Genomic DNA, 14,650 nt, shown 5'->3' with positions numbered 1-14,650 from the left:
ATTGAAACAAAGTTGATGTGTCGTGGTAGGGTGACAGCAAAAGACCGTTTCTTTGTTCCTCCTGCCACGATGTCACAGGCATTGATAGTTAAACATTACATAGCCAATAAATAATCCTTTTTGAACCAATTTAATCCCAAGTGACTGGCAGTTTGCTTTGAAAATAACTTTCCCAGTGGACAGCGGCTAAATCATCATCTTTTTGCTCTGCTGTGGTCCTGCCTCCAACAGCTTGTTCAAGGTACCCGTGTCGAAAACCGGAGGTGACTTGTCAAACGCAAACAACCTCTATCGTAGCCACGCAGCATCCGGACGTCAAACTTTTCTGAGTCCGGTTGCCCCGGCAACAGCGCCTCCTCCTTTTCATCCACCGAGGGCGACATTTGGCCAAGCCGCTCCTCCTTCCCCCTTCCAGCCAGCCTCACTCCTCCCCCCTTCTACAATGAGAGCCTTGCTTCCACACGACGCGCCCCAGCCGCTCCACATCCAAGGTGCTGCACTGCAACGCCACACTTACAAAAATAAAAAACACTCCTCAGAAGAACACTCAGGCTGATCACTACAAAGCCTCAAAATAGGGTTGCGGATAACAACCATGCAAAAGTGCAGCCATGGCAGCGGCTAGTACGATGTGCTTGGGTTGAAATGAGGTGAACCGGGGTGAGCTCCACCACTGAGTGTCGAGTTGTAGGTGAAGGTGCTAACCACTAGGTGGTAGAAAGGAACAGCGGGCAGAAAGAGAATATTTCCACCAGTGTCTCAATCTTGATTGAGCCATCCATCCATTCTTAGTCTGGTTCATCCTCACAATGGCCGCTGAGGGTGGTGGCGCCTATGCCGCCTTTTAAAAAAAATGTACAAAATAAAACTAAAGCTCACTTCACACCATGAAACTAAAATTTCACAAAACATTTACACAATATGTGACTCAAAAGGTATGTTTCTTTTACGGTGATGTTCTGTCCATTTCACACAAAATATTAATGGTTGATTTTATGTACTTCGCAGGCACTTCCGGAGATGACGTTTTGCGACCAGTCTCTGAAATTCGTATCCTTTTTTTAATAGTTAAACAAAATTATGAAAGATCATGTAAAGAGGACGTCAATGTCTTCTAAATTCCCACCCACTCATGCAAACCCCAAAATTGGTCATGTGATGCGATTTTAGCCACAAAAAATGGTGGAAAAACATTTTAACACTTTATTTCCACAATTAAATACATGTAAGACATAACTCGGTCTTTCTTCTTCAAGCGATCTGTTATTTATTTTGAAACAAATCTTCGAAATCACCTTCACTCATTAACTGCCACATTACGTGCAAAAATGTGTCCGCTCTAGTGCCAGGGTTTTTGTTATTTTCACTCAAATTGCAGAACCCTCAGAATATTGAGTTTTAAGACTACATCAATATTAAATTCAGCGAAAGAAACATTAGACTCACTTCTTTCATCAGAAAAAAAGAGTTAATTCCCAAGTTATATGGGTCTGGAGTTATCTGAGCTTGAAATGGGGGCGACTGTAGAAAATCCATCCATATTGATTTATATTGTGCTTTAATGACAACTGAAGCTGTAACAAAGCGCTCACATGGACAAAAGGCAAATACTAACACCCCCCCCCCCCCCCCCCCCGGTCGGGAAAATATTGTTTGACCAGCGCTATATCAACACCCCTGCAAGAAAAAACAAAACCCGAACAAATTCGGGAATGGCACTCTACATCACACTTTTCAGTTCCCGAATGAATTCGCGAATGCCAGCGAATGAGTTAAAAGACCTTTTAAACGAAATGTTTCATGCTTCATTTTTCACAAATACGCTTTCAGTTCCTGACCCACGCAAACAGCAGCAAAGTTCAGACAAGTCTTCAGCGAGTTCCCCTTTTTCAACTATGTCCAATCGAAGGCTCTTGACGACGTAAGCATTCTTTAATTTGAGTCCTTTTCGAGTTTAACAGAAGTGACTTTTGGAATGTGTTTCCTTCCTCTCAGATTCTTTACACAGACAAGAACTTTGTGGCATGTGCTCCTACCGGATCTGGTAAAACTGTCCTGTTTGAATTAGCCATCATTCACTTGTTAATGCAGACCTCGGAGCCTTGGAGAGGCGTCAAAGTCGTATATAGTGAGTTTTCCGTAGATGTTGTTTCAAGTTTACGGATCATACAGAACACACAAGAATTGTGAGGGTGAAAGGAAACTGTCGCGTTAAATGTTGTTCTTCCTGGTTCAGTTCTCCATTTGTGTAGTCTAAAAATAAAATCAGCAAGAAGCAAGGTGATATACAAAAAATAATATTTATTTATCAGGCAGCTAGAGGTTGTTCTAAAGCCGAGGAGAGGGAGACAAGAACGCGCACGTGAGCGCGTCCCGGACAGATATATAGACAACAGGAGTGATGTCCCTTTGGAAAGGACCTATCATCTGCTAGATACAATCATGAATATTTATTATTAGACTGAAACATGATAGCTAGATTTGTATGCTAAGTGCAAGCTGAGTACATGTATACAAGGTATACATGTACTCATAATTTGTCCATAATTTGTAAAATTTGTATATGTACTGAGTACATATACAAATAACTAAACTACATACATATATGGACTTACTAATTGATAAGAATAAATAGAAATGAAATAACATAGGATGTTTTTAGCATGTGTTTATAACCAGTTCTAACAGAAACATCGGCGTTGGCTTCATGAGATCAATTATTCCAATAAGCGCATTTTATGTTTGATTTTTTTTTTGCTTGCCAGTGGCTCCCATCAAAGCTCTCTGTAGTCAGTGCTTTGAGAACTGGACAAAGAAGTTTTTTCCTCTGGGGCTGAACTGCAAGGAGCTGACGGGCGATACTGAGATCGACGACTTTTTTGAAATTCAGGACTCACACATCATCTTGACCACTCCGGTGTGTGGCAGAAATGCATTGAAATGGTCAGAAGGGGGGTGTATAAGGCGAACCCGAGTACCATATTTCCAGGCTATAAGACACATCCAAAAGCCTTCATTTTTCTGCATTATAGGCCTGATATGTGAAGTAATATTGAGCAACGACTCGCAACTATAGTATTGTCAACAGCCACTGACTACATTTCCTCGTAGAAGAAGTCATGCGTGGTCCATGCTGGCATTTGTAAAATTATTACATTTCAATAATCTTCTAAAATTACTTTGCCAGGTGGATTTTTTTCCAGATTTTGCCATAAATTTCCATTTTTGGCTCAATGATTAAAAATGAAAACTTTGGCTTTCTTTTGCTTGTTTTTGTATATAGTATCTCAAGAAAAAACACTTTATTTCTGAAAATTTCAAGGGCAAACTATTTCACGAAAACCTCTAAGGAACATAAACGTTTTAAAGAAGGAATATTGGTCATCTGTGAAAATTATATTGATTATTGTAGTATGATTAACTTTGATAAAACCCAGCTCATAAAAATGGAGAAAATAATCACACATTATACTGTTCTGCAATGTCTATTTTCTTGTTTGACATAAAAAAATGTAAATTGTGGCGAAATCTGACTGCTTTGTATACATTCAATTTTGCGCATACCGTTAAGTTAATCAGAATCAGAATATCTTTATTGCCAAGTGTGTAGAACACACAAGGAATTTGTCTCCGGTAGAACACGATGCACCACTATCATCATTAAAAAATTGCAAAGAGAATGCATAACATATATATTATTATTATTATTATTATTATTATTATTATTATTATTATTATTATTATTATTATTATAGCGCCTTATAATATGGTGTGCTTTATATCCCGAAAACCTTTTTAAACATGTCTTTCATTTGAAGGAGCGCTTTATAATCCAGTGCACATTATAATCCGGTGCGGTTTATATATGGAAAAGGTTTGAAACTACACCATTCATTGTGGGTGCGCATTAGAATGTGGTGGGCCTTATATACTGAAAACTTTTTTAAACGTCCTTCATTGAAGGTGCGCCTCATAATCTGGTGTGCTTTATAGTCCGGAAAATACAGTACATCCTATAATGATCGATTCTTTCACCAGGAAAAATGGGACAGCATGACCAGGAGATGGAAGGACAACTGTCTCCTGCAATTAGTCAGACTCTTCCTCATAGATGAGGTCAGTGCGATTGTTAAATATTAAAGGACAACTGACGTCTCCGGACAAGTTGTGTCCATAATTTGTAAAATGGCTTCAAATGACTTCTACTGGGCGTATTTTAATAAGACTCCACCGCATATAGCTATATTTTACGTTTTAAGACTCGCGCTGAACATACAGGAAGTCTTGTTTTTGAGTTGGTGACGAGGCCTCACGTGACGTCAGAAAAGGACTGCCTCCTGACCGTAAAAAAGACGTTGTAGCGTATTTCCATCACGTCAATGTATTTTGCTGTACTATTTTTTTGAAACCCTTGTGTTACATCCAAAAGCCGCCAGCAGAGGGAGTCCAAGCGCCATGCAAGGAATGTATCAGCCTGTGGAAACGGGCTGATACATTCCTCACAGCTCGGTGGCCATTTTCTTGCCTCTTTTTGGGTGAGACATTCCCCCCCCGCCCGTTTGCCTCAAAATGACACAAAGATTCCACGGCATATAGCTGTATTTTACGTTTTAAGACTCGCGCTGAATATTCATGAAGTCTTGTTTTTGAGTTGATGCCTGACGTGACGTCACGTCGGGAACGCCCCTGACCGAGAAAGCGATACACAATGCACTTTGGGTACTTTGTTTGGTCTGAAAACTTCGTGTTGATCCGTGTTGATGGCGAAATTAGAAGGTAAAAACATAAATAATGCGATGGTAAATCGTTGTGCGTTGCACCAAGACTAATGTTAAGCAGATTCCTTACTTACAGACAGTGTATTGTCGGTGTTCAAATACCTGACATGTTTCGGCGACTACTTCCGCCTTCGTCAGAGTGCTCTCTGACGAAGGCGGAAGTAGTCGCCGAAACATGTCAGGTATTTGAACACCGACAATACACTGTCTGTAAGTAAGGAATCTGCTTAACATTAGTTATCAAGTAGACAGGATGAATTTAGTACAACGTGCACCAAGACTATTATTTGATACTAGTTGACACAAATTCCCAGCAGAGAAATGAGCCCATTTCCAACCAAGCTTGGGCGCCATCTTGTGCATTTTCTGGGTGCTACATTGGAGTCCAGACGCCTCAAAATGAGACAGAAGGACTTCTTTAATCGATTGCAAACATGTATGCTTTCCTCTTCAGAACTATTTGAATCATATTCATAACTGGATGTGTAACAAGAAAGCATATTATCCGACTCTGAAGCCATTGTTTTTATTCTCCAGAAATGCAAGACGTCTTGGCGTGACGTCACGAACTGGGGGCGGGACTTTCTGAAAATGCCCAATTCGCAGCTCAATTTTTTGCAGATTTTGGACACTAAGTCATTTTTATTGGTGTTTTGCATTTGACTAAAAATATCATACTGCGTGTTTTGGGTATTTTACATGCTATAAAACGTTTTGCTGATGTCAGTTAAAAAAAAAAAAGTGACGTCGGTTGCCCTTTAAGACTCGCGCTGAATATTCAGGAAGTCTGTTTTTGAGTTGGTGACGAGTCCGTACGTGACGTCACGAAAGGAACGCCCCTGACCGAAAAAAAGACGGATTGTAGCAGTCCTTCCATCACGTCGATGTATTTTGCTGTACTTGTTTGGTCTGGGGACCTCGTGTTGCACCCAAAAGCCGCCAGAAGAGGGCGTCCAAGCTCCCTATAAGGAATTTATCAGCCTGTGGAAACGGAGGTGGCCACAGGAGGTCGCCATTTTGTGCCTCTTTTTCATTGAGACATCTCCCCTCAACGTTGCCTCATAATGGCACGGAGTAAATTCTTTAATCGATTGCAAACATGTATGCTTTCCTCTTGAGAACTATTTGAATCATATTCATAACTGGATGTGTAACAAGAAAGCATATTCTCCGAATCTGAAGCCATTGTTTTGATTCTGCAGCAATCAGAATCAGATGCAAGACGTCTTGGCGTGACGTCACAAACTGGGGGCGGGACTTTCTGAAAATGCCAATTTCGCAGCTCAATTTTTTGCAAATTTTGGACACTAAGTCATTTTTATTGGCGTTTTGCATTTGAATAAAAATATCATACTGCGTGTTTTGGGTATTTTATATGCTATAAAACGTTTTTTTCTGATGTCAGTTAAGAAACAAAAAAGTGACGTCGGTTGTCCTTTAAGTCCTTATTTGTGACACATAATTCCTTTTTGGTCCACGCAACATTCATTTTTAATGTGTGAATGCCATCATCACAGTAAGTGAATGGTTCCATTGAATCGATAAAGAGGATCTTTTTTTTCTTTTTTCTCCCCAGGTCCATGTCGTGAAGGATGCAACCCGCGGTGCCACTCTGGAAGTAGTGGTTAGCAGGATGAAGGCTGTACATGCCTATAGGACGATCCACAATCAAGACGCTGACATATCAATGAGATTTGTGGCTGTGTCAGCCACCATACCCAATATTTCTGATGTAATAACACAGGAATTATTTTTCTCATCTGTAGCTTCAGTCGGAGTTTGATTACTAGTCGCCATATTGTCTCAATTTATTTAGATAGCAGACTGGCTGTCCAACGAGAAGGGCCCTGCCTCGTTTCTGGCATTGGATGAGAGCCACCGTCCAGTGAAGTTGAGGAAAGTAGTGTTGGGATTCCCCTGCAATCCAAACCATACTGAGTTCAAGTTCGACTTGTCGCTCAATTACAAAATAGCCAACATCATCCAGACTTACTCTGACCAAAAGCCCTCTTTAGTGGTGCGTCGACTCTAACAGTAAAGTCATGTAGTCTTGCTGAACCCCCGCGCCAACAATCGTATTCTTCCAAAGTTTTGCTCCACCAGAAAAGGAACCCAGCAATCAGCTGCCGTTTTAGCGAAGGAAACGCGGTTCGTTATGGCCCCCGAGCACAAGCAAAGGTGCATATTCAACAGCACGAATGACAAACTCTTGCATGGAACAGCTTCGAGATAATAGCTTCTTCATCTTCTTGCAGGTTGATGAAATATGCACAGTCCATTGTCGATTGCAAATTGAAAGGTGATTTGATGTATTTATTTATTTTTTTCTTTATAGGGCTCCGTTGGGTAAAATTTTGTAATGTAATTCACTGGGAAACTGGCGGACAGATTGGATTGAATTAGGCTTTCCTAGTCTCGCAGTGGAAAAATTTACATTTCACAGCTGCAAAGTGATATAAGTAAGAGGAAAGGAAGAAGTCGAAAAGCAAAATACGTACAGGACCTGCTGTAAAGGCAGCCGCTCTCGCAGCGCCATCTTGAAGTCAAAACAACAACAAAAACTATAACAAATAATGTGAGACAGTCATTCAATCTTAATCACTTTCTGCACACGATTTGTTGTATGAAGCAGTTGTAGATGAAAGATTAGAGGATCAGCATCCTTTTCACCAGTTGATCAGGGACATCACTGTGAAATGTGCACATCTGCTATAAGCTAAATGTTGAAAGCAAACACGAAGCTGTAGCATCCATTGATGAAAAGAGATTGTCGCACATCTCCTGTCCCAACGTAAATCCGCTTGAATTCCAAGCCGTGAATGGATGTTGATCACAATGTTTTATTTGGCGCGCAGATCTGGTGATGCTGGGAATTGGTTACCACCACGCCGGAGTGGAGGCCTCAGACAGAAAAGTGATAGAAAAGGCCTTCACTCTCGGAGACCTGCCTGTCTTGTGTAAGACAACCGCTCCACGTTGCGTGACTTTTGGTGATACTTGTGTCATCTGTGGTTGTCTGTCCCTCTGTGTTTTAAACATGTAGTTACCACGCGCACTCTGGCCATGGGAGTGAACCTGCCTGCTCACCTGGTGGTGATCAAGTCCACCATGCAGTACGTCGCAGGCTCCTGTGAAGAGTACAGTGAGGTGGATCTGCTGCAGATGATTGGCCGGGCTGGAAGACCACAGGTAATGTCAGATTTAGTCGCTCAAATTAACTCATTCACTGCCATTCCTGAATTTATTCGGGAATTTAAAATCATGATGTGGAGCGCCATTCCCGAATTTGTTCGGGTTTTGATTTTTCTAGCATGGGGGGTGCTGATAAAGGGCTGGTTAGACCTCTCGCAATGTTTTTCCCTGCCACAAGGGGCAGCATTAGCCTTTTGTACAGCTGCCCCCATTTCAAGCTCAGATAACTACAGACCCATATAATTTAGGAATTAACTGTTTTTTTCCCCTATGATGAAAGAAGAGAGTCTAAGGTTTCTTACACTGCATCAAATGTTTTTTTAGTCCAAAAACTCAATATACCATGGGTCCTGAAATTTGAGTGAAAATGACAAATGCACTCGAGTGGACACATTTTTGCATCGTCTGACAGTGAATGAGTTAACGAGTGAGAATATTTTTCAAAATATGTTCTGCTCGTTCATGGTCTAATATTCTTGTCTTAGTTTGACACATCCGCCACGGCAGTCATAATGACCAAGATGCAAAGCAGAGACAAGCATTTGAAACTCATGAATGGGATCGAGATTATCGAGAGCAGGTATTGGGTTTTTCTCAGAGTGAAATTTTATACGACAGTTTGACATTCAAGCTCACTTCATCGAGGATGGAAATGTACACAATCAATGAAAATTCAGCGCTAAACATATTTTGGACAGTTTGCACAGTCACCTGGTGGAACACCTGAATGCCGAGATAGTTCTCCAAACCATCAGCGATGTCAACATGGCTTTGGATTGGATACGCTCCACCTTTCTGTACATCCGAGCGCTGAAGAATCCGGAATACTACGGTTCGCTCGATTGAGAAAGTCCCAACACGAGGAAAGAGTTCTAATTTGACTACCAATGCAAAGCCATTTGAAAAAAAATCACCCTTTCAGGTTTCTCTGCTGCAATAGGCAAATGTGGAATTGAGGCAAAACTACAAGGTACGTTTTCGACATTTTTTTCTTTGTCTTAATTTTTTTTTCATGGCCACTTGGGGATCACACATCCTCCCTTATCATCATCTTTAATTATTTGTTATGCTGGTGGAATTTTAGGGAGGGTACAAGTCAAGCTGTCATTTTTAATGCAAAAACTTTGACTCTTCTGCTCTACTAGAACTCTGCCTGAAGAACCTCAACTCTCTATCCTCGATCAATGCAATCACGATGGATGAGGACATCAATATTAAACCCACAGGTACTAATGAGAAGGGTCATCTTTTAAAGAAGGCTTTTGGGTACGCCTTATAGTCCGAAAAATACGGTACTTGTGATGAACCAAATGTTTTATGTTTTCAGAGGCTGGCAGGTTGATGGCGAGGTACTGTATCGCTTTTGACACCATGTTGCAGTTCAGCAAAGTATCCGGCACAGAGAATCTGTCTGACCTGGTAGGTGACGTGAGAAAAATAACCAGCAGTTACAGCCCAAATCCACGCTTATTTTGACCATGATTGAATTCTTGTTGTTTCACCTCTCAGTCTCATGTGTAATTGTACAGATTGAGCTGGTGTCTAAGAGTCAAGAGTTCAGTGACATTCAGCTGAGAGTGACCGAGAAGAGGCCCTTGAATACCTTAAACAGGGACAAGAACAGAACAACCATTAGGTCTCATCATAGACGATTATGACAATGGTCATTTCAATGTCGTCCATTTCGGTTTTTTCTTTGTTTTGGTTAATAACACATGATCATGCGATTGATAAAAAATATATGATTTTTTTATCCAACGATATTTGTTCAAATTTTGGTCTGACGAACTTGCATGTATTTCTCAGGTTTCCAATGGAAGGGAAAATCAAAAGTAATAACATGAAAGTGAATTGGTGGGTGATAAAGAGGAAATGAAGTACCTGGTTGGAAATGTATTCCGAGTTCATGGTTTTATTGCTTTTCAGCTTGATTCAAGCTCATTTGGGGTCCATCTCAATTCAAGATTTTGGCCTCACACAGGATACAGCCAAAATATTCCGGAACGGCATGCGCATCAGCAAGTGTACGTCAGCCAAAGCAAATAACAAATTTATTATGGGTTTTCATAACGGACTCCAATTTTCAATGTGTTTTGGACTCCAACCAGGCCTTTCTGAATACCTCATTCAGCATTCCAAAATGGGCTTCAGTATTCTGCTCAATTCCCTGATCTTGGCCAAATGTTTCAGAGCAAAGCTCTGGGAGAACTCTATGTATGTCTCTAAACAGCTTGACAAGATTGGTGAGACTGCCGCAAAAACAAATCGCATTGTACCTGTTCTTGGTTACAACAGCCCATGTGAAACGTTGAATACGCTGTTTCAGGCCAAACTCTGTCATCTGCTATGGTGAATGCCGGACTTACGACTTTCGGCAAGATAGAGCAAACCCACCCGAGGGAGATCGAGATGGTCAGTCCTCATTTGTGATGTGCACTCCTCCAAATCCTTAAAGAACACACTTGATATCACAACATATGTTCTTTGCAGATTCTCAACAGACACCCACCATTTGGAAACCAAATCAAGGAATTTGTCCTGCACCTCCCAAAGTATGAGATCACTCTGGAACAGGTAAACATCTTTGGTGGTTTGTGAAGAAGCTTAGGACAATGAAAAATCCCAATGCAGGTTTTCTTTCAAGACTCAGTCATCCATTTTTCACAATTTCCTTTCACGGTGTCACCGTATTCCGCAGCTGCCAAGGTACGGCTGCAATATCGCTGAGATTGTAGTGAAGGTGAACCTCCAAAACCGAGAACTGCTGCTGACCAAGAGAACAGCTCCGGCCAATCATTACGTTTCTCTGGTCATCGGAGACAGCAACAACAATTGTGTCTTCCAGCAAAAAATCACGTAGGGGATGTTTGACAAACTGCTATTCATTGTATAATTATTATTATTAAAAATAACCTTTTGTGTGTTTATTTGTTTGTTTTTGCCCAGTGACCTGATGATGCTGAAGAGCAACAGCTGGTCGAAGAAGATTGAAGTGGTGAAGGCCTCCAAGGGAGATGAAATCAGTGTGAACCTCATCAGCTCGGAATATGGTAAAATGATGATAATAATAATGATACTAACAATAATAATAATAACATTATTATTGATAGTAATAATGATACTAAGTAATCATAATAATAACATTATTATTTGTTAGTAGTAGTAGTAGTCTGAAGTACTTTACAGTAATAGGATAACACGTGGATGGATTTATGGAGCGCCTTTCAAATGGATGGATGGATGGATGGATGGATGGATCACAGGATAGGATGGATGGATGGATGGATGGATGGACAGATAGCAAATAAATCAATTCATGCGTGCTTGACAACACGGATAAAAAACAAAAGCCGCCCTTTTTTCCCCTCAAACAAAGCTGGTCGTGTACTTGTAAAGAACCGCTGGATGTCAAAAGAAAAAAGATGGCCTCCGTTGTCGTCTTTTTCCTTCTTGAATTTATCATCTGTGGGCTTACTCCAGTTAAAATATCCACTGTTAAATACACCAATTGAAAATTAGGATTTGTTCTTAACCCAAAACTGAGACTATGCCGCTTACATGAAGTTTTGTTTCAAGATCATATTCCAATTATCAAAACGATTGTCTTTTCTGGTTTTTCCCCTTGGACAGTGGGCCTAGACATCCAGCAGAAATTCAATGTCTACTACGCAGGAGCACGCAAGTTTGAGACGGATAATCAGCACCGCGCATCTCGTGGTTCTGCCGGAGAGACACCGCAGCAGTCAGCAGCAAACTCTCGCTCTGCTATTAAAACTGCACCTCTGGTGGAAAACATAACATCTTCCGCAGAGCAAGGTACGAACTCCAAGCATTGGGATGGGTGAAAATGTCAAAAAGTAACCTTTTTTCATTGACTTCATTATTTGGAGGACATAAACGACAGTGCAACCACCTCTGCAAGAACAAGGACCAGTGTGGCCATGACTGTTGTAAATATAATCAGTCATTTTTGACAAGACTGTCTTTATTTGGTCTTCTGGTTTCGACTGAGCATCCCCAATATCTGCTCCCAAGGTAAAACGGGTGTAACCGTGGACCGGAAGAGGCCGTCAAGCAAAGCGGCGTGTTTTTCTTCCTATCTGAGCGACTTGAGGAGCAGGTGCGACACACTTGCACCCACTCCGGTCAAACGACTCAAGGTGAGATTACAAGAACATGGCGGGGGATATGACACAACACATTTATTTTTGCTGTCTCATAATGATCAGAGAAACAAAATATGATTTGGGGTGTTAAGATTTGCGTCCTATTTGAATCCGTATTTGGTTTTGTCTATTTGTGAGATGAAAATGACGGAGAACGCTGTGGGTGTTAACATGCAGCAGTTTTCCTACAAAGCTAAGAAATTACACACTTTATCCAGGTAAGCACGTGTTGCTGCAATCAACAATAATCAAACTGAAAGCCATGTTTAATTTCACTGGTTACACCTATCTTGATCAAAGTCATGAGGCAGACCACCACAATGCTTCCGTTGTGGTGATGGATCGAAGCGCAGAAAGTTCTTCGGAGTACCGGCACCATATGGACGACTTTGATAACGGTACCAATTCCCCTTCAAGTCTTTGTTGAATCATTTTTTAAACTGTCACTGCCAGATGATGAGCAAAAATGTGTCCACTCCAGTGCCAGGGTTTTTGTCATTTTCACTCAAATTGCAGGACCCACAGAATATTGACTTATAGGATTACGTAAACATGTAATGCAGCGTACGAAACCTTAGACTCTCTTCTTTCATCAGAAAGAAAATAGTTAATTCCTAAGTTATATCTCGAGTAAAGTGAGGTGCAAGTGGTGGCGGCTGTACAAAAGGCAAATGCAGCTGCCTCGTGGAAGGGAATAAACATCGTAAGCTGTCTGACCAGCGCTTTAGCCCCCCTTTCGACATCATATTTTGAATTCCCGTATAAATTCGAAGATGGCAGTGAATGAGTACATTTTGTCTCTTGCGTACCTCCTCTTTAGATGATGTCCTATTCGTGGACATGCAGACAGCAATGGAGGAGCCAATCCAAAATAACGCTGCACCTCCTTCCAACCAAGGTCATCCCATCCCAGCACTAAATTCTAGCTCATAATTTGGGATTTCTACATTTGAGGCCAACATAGAACCTTCATGCAAAATTCATTCAGGTTGTCATCTCTTTTAATTCATATTCAGCTTCCGCCGGATGGAGAAATGCCGGCTCACATGCCGCCGTGAGTAAAATCCCCAAATCGCACATGACCTCGGCATGACTCCATCAAGCATGCATTCCCCCTACAGAGACCCTGGCGAGTGCCAAATCCGAGCACTCGCTGCAACGATAAACTGTCGTCCCAAATACCAAGTGTTAGCTTTGACCTCGGAAACGATTGGGATGACTGGAATGACTTTGATGAGGAGATCGCGATTCATGCCAGTGGCGCACCACTGACTCAAACGCAGTCAGCTCAATGCACCAAAACGGGTAATCTCTTTTACACGTGAGTTGCCGTCATATGATGTGCCTGTTTTGTTTTCAATAAACATAATTGAATGACATTCCTCTTAGCATTAGCAGATGATGTGGCCAAACCAAGCTCTCGCCCTAATTTCGTGGCACTGAGGTAGGGTCAACAACATCCCTTATGTGCACGGTAAATGTGTTATTTTATGTTTAGTTTTCCCCGGAAAATATTCAAACTATTAACCAAGCTTGAGTGCAGGTGCAAAGTATTTTTTATCAACGCAAATGGTATTATCCGTGTCGGATTCGAGCTCAGTTCATGGGGAAACTTGAGTTTAATTTAAAATGTTATCTTCTCTCTCTTTGTCAGATCAATTTCCCAAAATATTCTCAACAATCCGCAACCATCTCCTTTTACATCGAGACAGGTGACTCATACAAAGGTATGCGATGGCTAACATACAGATTGCCTAAAATGGAACACGGCGTGTACTGAAGAGGGTGCATGCACTAAAAAATATTTCAAGGTTGAATCACGTGTATAAACAATTATAGCGCATACTGTTTCGTAGTCAGTACAGTACCTGTTTGTTCTTTGGACATAGATTTTGATTTTGGGCATTCTATTAGTTTTCATTTACAACAGATTATTTTCTTAACACTACTACTATTAGTTTTCATTTGCACTTTCATTGCACTTCAAGTTCGTGTTGTTTTCTACTTTTAAAGCATTTGTAAATATAAATAAATATCGGTTATACGTATAATGGCATCTTCATACTGCTCACCATCAATCATATTGCCACGTTGTGTACTCAATTCATCATTTTCTTCATGTGCAGAATGCAAGCGTGCTCGGTACAGGGATTGCAGCAAAGTCACCAGAACGACCAAATTCAAGCGATGCGGCCCCACCAACTCAAAGATTCAATTTCTTCTCACTTGACACCTTTGCGAGTGACTGCAGCACGTAAAGGCTCATTTTATAACGAGGCTTCAGCTTCACTTGTTTTTCCTGCCAATTTTGCATGATTTTGTTGTAATTTAATTGTGCTGAATGCCTGCCTTATTCCTCATCTCTTTTTTTCCAGCACCGACAGTAAAGAAGAGGAAGCTTTTCTTGGTATATTTGATGGTATATTTTAGAACTTTTGGGTGACAAAATGGGGGAAATGTTGTTTCACCATTGATTGATGTTGTGGCACTTTGTTGTTGATTCCATAGAAACAA

At 41.1% G+C, this 14,650-nt stretch overlaps 1 protein-coding gene across 3 annotated transcripts in view; it reads left to right on the top strand.

Moving 5' to 3' along the window:
• hfm1 (helicase for meiosis 1) overlaps positions 1–14,650 on the top strand; it is a 16,802-nt gene extending 2,152 nt beyond the window's left edge. For 2 of the 3 annotated variants that reach the window (XM_089008815.1, XM_089008814.1), the window contains exons 5-41: positions 232–491; positions 1,009–1,050; positions 1,851–1,921; positions 1,996–2,128; positions 2,766–2,917; positions 4,039–4,116; positions 6,355–6,510; positions 6,595–6,795; positions 6,868–6,956; positions 7,034–7,077; positions 7,634–7,735; positions 7,822–7,967; positions 8,456–8,550; positions 8,669–8,802; positions 8,893–8,940; positions 9,116–9,196; positions 9,298–9,389; positions 9,500–9,606; positions 9,777–9,824; positions 9,897–9,994; positions 10,079–10,213; positions 10,297–10,382; positions 10,461–10,544; positions 10,669–10,826; positions 10,917–11,020; positions 11,601–11,786; positions 11,861–11,920; positions 12,006–12,130; positions 12,275–12,354; positions 12,437–12,534; positions 12,957–13,034; positions 13,153–13,190; positions 13,258–13,441; positions 13,526–13,580; positions 13,791–13,863; positions 14,263–14,390; positions 14,512–14,650. In XM_089008815.1, coding sequence (XP_088864941.1) covers positions 232–491; positions 1,009–1,050; positions 1,851–1,921; positions 1,996–2,128; positions 2,766–2,917; positions 4,039–4,116; positions 6,355–6,510; positions 6,595–6,795; positions 6,868–6,956; positions 7,034–7,077; positions 7,634–7,735; positions 7,822–7,967; positions 8,456–8,550; positions 8,669–8,802; positions 8,893–8,940; positions 9,116–9,196; positions 9,298–9,389; positions 9,500–9,606; positions 9,777–9,824; positions 9,897–9,994; positions 10,079–10,213; positions 10,297–10,382; positions 10,461–10,544; positions 10,669–10,826; positions 10,917–11,020; positions 11,601–11,786; positions 11,861–11,920; positions 12,006–12,130; positions 12,275–12,354; positions 12,437–12,534; positions 12,957–13,034; positions 13,153–13,190; positions 13,258–13,441; positions 13,526–13,580; positions 13,791–13,863; positions 14,263–14,390; positions 14,512–14,566 — 3,904 coding nt within the window. In that variant the 3' untranslated portion in view covers positions 14,567–14,650. Of the gene's footprint in view, positions 1–231; positions 492–1,008; positions 1,051–1,850; positions 1,922–1,995; positions 2,129–2,765; positions 2,918–4,038; positions 4,117–6,354; positions 6,511–6,594; positions 6,796–6,867; positions 6,957–7,033; positions 7,078–7,633; positions 7,736–7,821; positions 7,968–8,455; positions 8,551–8,668; positions 8,803–8,892; positions 8,941–9,115; positions 9,197–9,297; positions 9,390–9,499; positions 9,607–9,776; positions 9,825–9,896; positions 9,995–10,078; positions 10,214–10,296; positions 10,383–10,460; positions 10,545–10,668; positions 10,827–10,916; positions 11,021–11,600; positions 11,787–11,860; positions 11,921–12,005; positions 12,131–12,274; positions 12,355–12,436; positions 12,535–12,956; positions 13,035–13,152; positions 13,191–13,257; positions 13,458–13,525; positions 13,581–13,790; positions 13,864–14,262; positions 14,391–14,511 lie in introns of those variants that run through there. The other variant, XR_016116492.1, reaches the window with a different exon arrangement.

Source organism: Hippocampus bargibanti, linkage group LG11, assembly GCF_051943395.1.
Source record: "Hippocampus bargibanti isolate YZ-2025 linkage group LG11, ASM5194339v1, whole genome shotgun sequence".
Taxonomy (NCBI): Eukaryota; Metazoa; Chordata; class Actinopteri; order Syngnathiformes; family Syngnathidae; genus Hippocampus; species Hippocampus bargibanti.
This window is presented reverse-complemented; position numbering and strand designations above follow the sequence as displayed.